At 64.8% G+C, this 8764-nt stretch overlaps 1 protein-coding gene across 1 annotated transcript in view; it reads left to right on the top strand.

Annotated features, from left to right (window-relative positions):
• Positions 1-1342: 1342 nt before the first annotated feature.
• The window catches only part of KCNG2 (potassium voltage-gated channel modifier subfamily G member 2), a gene marked incomplete at both ends in the record, with an annotated part of 33329 nt that continues 25907 nt past the window's right edge, over positions 1343-8764 (top strand). The window contains 3 exons of the mRNA XM_080821078.1: positions 1343-1688; positions 6470-6588; positions 7448-8053. Of these exons, the coding sequence (XP_080677204.1) occupies positions 1343-1688; positions 6470-6588; positions 7448-8053 (1071 nt within the window). The remainder of the gene's footprint in view (positions 1689-6469; positions 6589-7447; positions 8054-8764) is intronic.

Below are 8764 nucleotides of genomic sequence, written 5' to 3'. Positions count from 1 at the left end.
GGACCCCCTCGGACACGCTTCCTCCGCTCCAGCCCACCCTCAGCCTCCACTCCTTCCCCCAGAACTCAGACCCTGCTCGCAAGCACCTGCTAAGTGCCGGTGGTGTTCTGGGCATTGGGGAACGGGCGGTGACGCAAGACGGACACTGCCCTGGCCTCCTGGCGCCCACCTGTTAGCGGAGCCCCCTCCGGGCTCGCAGACAGGTGTCCCTCCCCGGCTGCCGCTCCCCACGCCGTGGCCCAGCCAGAGACGGGGACCCAGGCGCAGCCGGGCAGGCCTGTGAGTGTGTGGCACTCATGGCGGCTCCGAGAGCCCCGAGCCCTCCCATCCCTGGCGTGGGGATCGCCGGTTCTGTGGGGCACATGACAGCCGCACGCACGTGGCGCTGACGTCTATCTGGCCCTGCGCAGACAGCCTGTCTGTGTTCCATCCCTCAGCTGCCGCGGCTGTGAGAGCTGGGCTTCTGGCCCGCCCGACATCCAGCGGTCGAAAGCCATGGGTGGCTCCGTGTCATCCTGGCTTCCTCATGGCCTGGCCCCGGGCCCCATGGCGAGGGTCCGACAGGGTGGGAACCGGCGGACGGCCTGTCCTCAGGAACCGCGTGGCCGGGCCTCCGCTGCTGTGCCTCGCTGGACGGCATGCGGTCCTGTCCACCTCCTGCTTCAGCCCTCCGTCCGGGGTCCTGTCTCCACCAGGACATCCACCCTGCTGAGAGCAGGTACTGCACCAGTCCTAGCCAGAGGGCCCAGAAACAGGGCAGCGCACCAAGAACACACGTCGTGCGTCAGCACGGGCTGAGGACTCCCGAGCCCAGACCGTCCTGCACATTCACACGGATGTTCCCGTGCTCACGAGGCCACTGCTGCCGTTCACGGGCATGGGATCTGTGACTTCCGTGGGCTTGCATGGCTCCTGGTGCGGGAGCTCAGTGTCGGCCTGGCCGCCTGGCCGCCATCACGCTGTCCCACGCTGGGGCTGCAACCGATGGGATCCCAAGTCCCCGTGGCTACCACCAAGCAGACTGTCCCTCAGTGACAAGACTCATAGAGGATGTGTCCTCCCAGAGGCTGCGGCCGGGGCCATGGGCGTCCTGGCGCTCAGCGGGATGGTCTGAGCGCTTTGCTCCCTGAGGAACAGCTTGTATCCAGCGTCGTCTCTGCTCTATTTCTGTGGCATTAAATCACCCCAGGAGGGTGAGCACGGCCCAGACGTGCTGAGTCGTCCCCGAGAGGCAGACGTTAGCTAATGAGGAGGACATGTCCCAGGCACCGACCGCCCAGACCGGGGGCTCTGGAGGGGCAGGCAGATCCCCGGGGCGGGCGGCTGTGTCCCTGATGGGGTCATGGCCGCCCTGGTCCCCCCACACCCGCGAGGGGTCCGCGAGCTAGGGTGGGCCACGGCACGTCAGAGCCAGACTGCCATCTTGCCGGTGGGGACGCTTGACGTGAGGACGGCGGAGCGATCGGGAGCAGAGCCACAGGTGCCGTCCCGGCCTGCCGAGCCTGACTCGGTCCTGGGCCTCTGCTTCAGGACTGGGGCTCCGGCCATTCCTTCGGGGGAAGTCACGTGGGCTGTGTTCTGGGCCCCCCGACCGGTCCCACCAGAAACCTCCTCTGTGCTGGGCCACGGGCCAGACCACACTCCGGCCGTGCTCATGCCGGCCTTGCCGCCATTCGGGGGCACGCGACGTGTGGGGCAGACGGGCTGGCGACATCTGGGGCACGTCTGAGGCCCATTCGTCCCTAGCTTGTCCCTTCGGCGAGGACTTCCTGACCACCCGCCACACTCTGGGGACCGTGTTGGGGTGTTTATATGTCTGTGGGCACAAGACGGCAGCCTCGAGGAGCCCCTGTCCCAGCAGGAGCAGAAAGAAAACCATCAGTCGATAAAACAAGTGACCACACCTGCTCGCCTGGGAGCAGAGCGCCACGGACGGAGGGAAGCCCTCGGCAGGCGGGAGGCTGGGGAAGGCCGGGGTGTGCAGTGTGGCGAGAGCTGAGGGATGGAGGCAGATCTCAAGGGAGGCGAGGGGCGGGAGGACGGTGGGGGGTGGGGAGGACACCGCGCCAGCTGTGTGAGCACCGCACGGGCCAGACCTCCGTCCGGCGAGCAGACACCAGGGGAGATGTGGTCGGAGGGATGACTGCCAGGCCTCGGGAGCCTCCCTGGCTGCAGTGCTGGGTGCAGGGGACAAGTAGGGCGAGCGGCCAGGAGAGGATGGAGGCTCGGACCAGAGGCATTCAGCGGTGGACACTGCGCCCATCCGCACGAGTCAGGAATTCCCCAGAACATCAGACACGGGCGTCAGCCTGGAGGGGTTCAGAAGTTCACAAGATTGGGACCACCGGCTGGCGTGGAGCTGCTGCTGGCTCTGTGCCGACGGCAAGGAGGTCGGGGACAAGCGTGCACTCATTCCCTTCTGCGCCCAGATGCGGCGTTCCTTCCCACAGGCGGACACCGCTCCGGGCGAAGCCGGCCTGGCCTCGCTGTGAGCCTCCTGACGGATGGGTCTGGGCGTCCTCTTCATCCAGCTCCCGACCTTGTGTGTCTGGTCATACAAAATGCCCTAAGAGGACGACTCAGACCTCATTCCTCGGGAATCTGTGAGCTGCGCACAGTGAGCAAATGGCACCCGGTTCTGAAGTCAGTCTTGGGAGAGTGTGCGCGGACATGGGCGGAAGGTCGCGGGTGCTGGTTCTTCGTGTGACATCACAGAGCGCCGCACCAGCATCAGGGTTAGGGTTAGGGTGTGGTGGAGCGCCCCTGGCCAAGCACCTCCCGAGGATGGCCACCGAGCACCCCAGCAGCGCCCGCCATCCTGGGCCTCACCCGGAGCCCAGCCCCCACCGTCCCGTGGCCCCAGATGCGCTAGCTGGGAGCCCTGTTATACGCGTTGCGAAATGCATGTGGACTTCAAAGCGAGGAGATAGAGGTCGTCTTACCCGTCCCACAACACACACAGAATGCCAGGGGAGCGCTCTCCGGTCTCAGAAGCACTGCCTTCTCAAATGAGAAGGAGTCAGATTCCTGTCACCTCGAGGAACACCGGTGGGAGCCTTGGGGACGGTCGGGCGCTCTAGGTCCGGTAGGAACCCAGAGGTGTCTGCCTACCAGGCAGCCGCGAGCAGCAGGCGCACCCCGGCCGGAGGGGAGGGCTCGCAGCTGCACGCGGGGACGGCCGGCCACGGCGAGCCAAGCGCCTGTGAACACAGAAGTGCCAGGACACAGAGAACGGGGCTCTCCCTCGCATCCCGATGGTGCTTTGGGGAGATGTGGCTCTGCCTGCCGGCGCTGTGGGCTCCCACTTCACCCAGGGAGCACCCAGCCTAGCCAAACACCATCCCAGATTGGCTGATCCGGCAAACGGATGGAGGCAGACAGGTTAGCAGGACCTGCTACGTCCTGGGTGAATCAGCAGGAATCAGGAGGGAAGGGGGCGTGGGGGGCCGGCAAGCTCCCCGGCTCCTTGACCCCGCAGCGCAGCCGCACCCCGCCCCGGGATACGCGGTTTGCAGTCTGCAAAGTGAGCCCCCGAACCTGCCCCCGAGGGTCGGTGCCCACCCGTGACAAAGGCTTCGTGGCAACCCTAGACCCAGCAGGCCCTCAGACGGTCACCCGAGCGGCTGTCCCTGTCCGCGGACACCCCGCCCCAGCTCCTAGTGCCCCTGGTCAGACTTCCTCCCCCTTCCCCACCCCACCCTGCCCTTCTGGTCCTGGTTTCTGTCGGCATGACAAGGAATGGTGCTCAGGGACTCTGAGAGCCATCGCACCAGCCGTCCCCGGAGGAGCTGGGAGACAGACCTCGGGGGCGTGAAGGCCAGCGGGTGCCGGCCCTCCACTCAGGGCCCCTGCGGGACCCCACTTCTGCCCTTCTGGGGCAGGGTAACGTCCCTCTCAGTTGCCTCTGGGTCCCCTGCCGTCATTCACAGCACCCTGTGCCTTCTAGAGAGTCCCAGTTTGGAGGACAAATTACGTGGGGGAGGCAGGTGATCGCCAGGGCAGAAGTGGGCACTGTGAGGTTCAGAGACCATGTCATGAAAGAGCGGTCATTTCTCTGCAAGACCCAGTCAAGGGACGTCTGGGGGGCACGGTCGGTGAAGTGTCTGCCTTTGATCTCAGGGTCCTGGGATCGAGTCCCACATCGGGCTCTCTGCTCAGCAGGGAGCCTGCTTCTCCCTCTGCACCTTCTCCTGCTTGTGCTCACTCTCTCTCTCTCTAGCAAATAAAATCTTTTTAAAAAAAGAAAGAAAGAAAAACTCAGTCAAGCAGCCCAAGATAGTGGCTCTAAGTCCCTTTTCTCCCTACAAGAAGCAGGAGGTTCCATTCTAAAACGTAAGAGCCTGAAGCATCAGAGGCTTTGAGTAATCGTTGGTGACACAGACACGCGCACGCGTGAAACCGCCGATAACGTTCTCTTCTAGACACTTTGCTTGCGTCTTCCTGTCTCTTTAAAGTTCCAGGAACCGCGGGCTCCACACACAGAGCCTCACACTCCCCAGACGTCTGAGCTCAGTTCCTCAGGCAGATCGGAGGATGGGATGCAGAAGCCGCCCCAGGAAGTCGCCCCAGGAGCACCAGTCCTGAGTGACTAGGAAAGGAAGGCAGAGTGGGTCAGCCAGGGAGGCCCCTCGCAGGACTGGAGAGCTCTGGGGGCCTCTCACCCCCGCCTGTCTGCCCTAGTGAGAGGTGCCCCTGCAGACGCTGAGCCTCAAGCATCTCTGGTCTGTGCTGGGCGGGCAGGGCGGGGCCCGGCAGCCAGGGCACAGAGACCCAGGCACGGACAGCTAGGAGTCCACCCAGCGTGGGCACAGACCCGTGGGAGGTGGGGTCCAGGTGAACACGAGACCACGGAGACCCAGGGCCCAGGGGAACATGGGTCCCCAGGGACGTGGGCCCAGGGAGACTTGGGGACCAGGAGAGATAGGTCCAGGGGAATGTGGGCCCAGGGCCGCTGTTTCTTGTTCCGCTCCGCCTGGTCTCTTTGAGGAGGTCTTTTCTCCATGATGTCGCTAACCCCTTCCTTCACGTCTTTGTGTCTTTGGAAGCTCTGTTATCTAAAGACCCTAGGGCCCTCTCTTACCCCTCATGCGCCTGCTGCTGCTTGCTCTGAGGGTTGTAGCCCTGTGTGTTTCATAATTTTGTTTTGTGACTTCATCATCACTGAGGCTCCGTCTGTGGGAATCCCACAAGGCTGGACGTGAGAGCTGGTCCCGCGAGAGCCGTGGCACTGTGGACATCTGGGCTGCTTCCCACCCTGGGTTCTGGGGACGTCGTGTGCGTCCCAGGGTGAGCAGCGCCCATGTGCTCCGCCCGCGGCCGTCAGTCACCACCGCAAAGAGTGGCCCCAGCCCCGCCAAACGCCGCCTGTGTCAGGTTGAGAACCGCAGCTGTGGATGGAGGGTGTGCGGCTCTAACACGGGCCGTGGGGACAGTGCCAACCCGAAACTACCTTCTGTGAGCGACATATCTGCGCTTTGAGTTTCACAGACCGAAATCCCAGCCCCAAACCACTGTGACGGCGGGCGTTGGGGTCCATGTGACGACGGGTGTTGGGGTCCGTGCTCTCGTTCTACACCCAGAGCCAGGCCAAGAAATCTCATGGTCTTCCCATACCAGCAGTGGGATTTTTTTCTAGTTTACCCTTTTCCTGAGCACGTGGCCTAGCTAAGGTCCCCGGAGTTCACCCCCTCAGCTGCTGCCATAACGGTTGGACCAACGGACGGTCCGCGAGAAGGACACGAGTCTGACGGGCCCACACCTTGACAACAGAGAGATCAGACTTCCTCGCCCGTTCCCACATGCTGCCTCGTGGGGACCGGAGAGCTCTCGTGGGTGTCATGAATGAAGCTGTGTATCTCTTCGTACGTGGAAAGGCTATTTTTTCCTTTCCTGTAAACTTTGTGACTTTTGCTCATTTTTCTATTGAGCCGCCTGTCCTCTTAAAACCAGCTGCGCTTACAGGACTGTTGTGTTTGTGTTGGGAGTGGGGATGTGTTCAAGGTGCTTGGAAGTGACAGTGTGGTCTCCTGAGAGAGCAAGAGGTCAACTGAGAACACTTAAAAGTGAGGCGTGACGTGTACTTCTATTTCTACACATACGTTCTGGAGGGAACATGCGTGTTCTGTAGACCATGCATGTTCTGCATGTGTGTTCTGGAAACACGGTTTCCAGAAGTCCCAGGGTCTGGCGGATTACCCAGTTCTTTCAACGCCTGCGCGCGCTGACGGACACTTGGAAGCACGCACCTGATTTAGCTACCAAAGGACTCCCTCATCCCGTTCCACGGACTTAGTATGTGACTCAAAAGGAGTGTGGGGGGGCTGAGGGGGAGGGACCGAAGCCCCGGGCGGCCCAGACAGGCTTCCGCACGTGCGTGTCACGTAAGCTGGGTTAGTTCTCTGTCCCTCATGGTGACACCCGACGCCGGTGTTCCCAGCAGAAACTGCCGTCCCGTCTTCGGGTTCCGCAGTCCCGGGGGGAGGTGTGCGGGGCTTTCCCTCTGCGGTGCGGGACCTTCAGCGCCTTGCCGGGAGCTGCAGCCGCTGGTCCACGCCCATCAGCCTCACGGGGCTCCGGGCACTCGGGACGGTGTCCCCGTGAGGACCACACGCCGCCCCCGCCAAGTCTTCCCTGACAAATCGCTGCTGTTTCCTGCCGTTTCGAGTGCAGATGCCTTGTGACCTCACGAAGGAGGTTCTGTCTGTGAGCCCCGGGGGGGGGGGGGAGGTGCAACGGGGAGCTCTCAGAGCTCTGCACCCCTCTGAGTAGTTGATCTGGGGAAGCAACAGGAAATCTTGGCGGCACGTTCCCGTGACCCAAATGATGGTTGCTTTCCAGAAAGTGAAGCCTCGCTCCTTCAACACGGCAACTTCCACCTTCCCCCAACTCTTTGCTTCTGAGAGGCTCTCCTGGCTCTCCCGGACCTTTCTGGGCGCCCTCCAAAGCACCCTCTTATTTCTCCTATAGACCTCACCTTGCAGCTGGGGGTGCCGGGCTCTCTGTCCCCAAAACTGGACTCCAAGGAGCCACGTCCTCTGGGTCAGGTTGCGGCACACGTGTCCCCCCCGTGCCCCTGACGGCCGGCCCAAGTACACATAAGATTCAACCTTGATCACCGTCTCTCCTTCCGGCCACCAGTTCCCCTTCCGGAGCCCAAGAGCCCATCGCCCCACAGCTTGATGAAAACGTCCCCTCCCTCTTCCCCCCTTGACCTTTATTCGAGGAGCCGGTGAGCCTGGCCAGGATCCCCTGCGGGGCATCAGGTCGGTGGCCCACCCTTGGCCACTGCCCTCCTCCTGGGGAGGTGAATGGACAGACACTAGGGCACCACCTACGCGGGCCTGCGGGGCCGAAGGGGTCGGCTCCGCGGGCTCCCGTGACGTGGGACAACCGGGCTTCTTCCCAGGCCGGATCCCCCGCGAACCCTGACCCCTCTGTTCCTTCGCAGGCGCTGCGGCCCGAGCCCGGCCGGCCGCCGGGGCCCATGGCGCGGCTCCCCGAGCCCGCGGGCGGCCGGCGCGTGGTCATCATCAACGTGGGCGGCTGCAGGGTGCGCCTGGCCTGGGCGGCGCTGGCGCGCTGTCCCCTCGCGCGCCTGGAGCGCCTGCGGGCCTGCCGCGGCCGCGACGAGGTCCTGCGCGTGTGCGACGACTACGACGCGGGCCGCGACGAGTTCTTCTTCGACCGCAGCCCGAGCGCCTTCCGCGCCATCGTGGTGCTGCTGCGCGCCCGCAAGCTTCGGCTGCTGCGCGGCCCGTGCGCGCTGGCCTTCCGCGACGAGCTGGCCTACTGGGGCATCGACGAGGCCCGGCTGGAGCGCTGCTGCCTGCGCCGTCTGCGCCGCCGCGAGGAGGAGGCGGCCGAGGCGCGCGCGGGGCCCCCGGGGAGCCCGGGGGGCGCGGGGCCCCGCCGGCGCCTGCGGGACCTGCTGGACGACCCGGGCTCCGGACCGGCCGGCAGGCTCTTCGCCTGCGTGTCCGTCACCTTCGTGGCTGCCACGGCCGTCGGCCTCTGCCTGAGCACCATGCCGGACATCCGCGCGGAGGAGGAGCGGGTGAGCGGGGGCGGCGGGGCCGGGCCGGGCCAGCGAGGGGGGCCGGGAGCCGGTGGGGCCGGGAGCCGGTGGGGGGGGTGCGGTAGGGATGGGGGAAGGGTGGGGGGCGGACTGCAATGGCCCGGGGCGCGCGGCGTGGGGGGCGGAGCTGGGCCTGCGGAGGGGCTCCTGGTCCCCGGCAGGGTTGGTTGTGGCCAGGGCAGGGGGGGGACCGCTGGGACCTGGAGGCAGCTCGGCCAAGGGAGAGCCAGCTGAGTGCTGGTTTCAGAACCCCTCCCCCCTCGGGGGCTGACACCCCGGGGTCCGGGCCCACCGTCTCCTGCTCCGGTGCGGAGCCCCCAGAGCGAGCCTTCTGGAGGAGGCACCGGCCTGAGCCGGGGGGTGGGCGCGGGTCCCACAGCCGGAGAGCGTGAGGCTGCGTCTCCTCCGTGAGCAGCGCTTCCCGGGGCCCCTCCAGCCGGCAGCCCCTGGACTCCTCGCAGCCAAACACGCAGTGTCATAACGGCCTAGGGACTTGTGCGCTCTAACCTCTAGTCCTCGGTCTTGAACCAAGGGGCACGACCTCACTTTCAGGAGGGACACTGGAGCCAGGCCCGGCGTCTGCTCAGACAAACCCAGGGTTGGCTGTGTCGAGGGGCTGGGCACAGTGGTACACTCTGTCCCTGTTTGGTCTGTGAGAATGCCCGCACATGGGGCCAGAAATGTGCCCAG

Source organism: Martes martes (assembly GCF_963455335.1).
Source record: "Martes martes genome assembly, chromosome: 13".
Taxonomy (NCBI): domain Eukaryota; kingdom Metazoa; phylum Chordata; class Mammalia; order Carnivora; family Mustelidae; genus Martes; species Martes martes.
The sequence above is the reverse complement of the archived record's forward strand: the minus strand, read 5'-3'. Positions and strand labels throughout refer to the sequence as shown.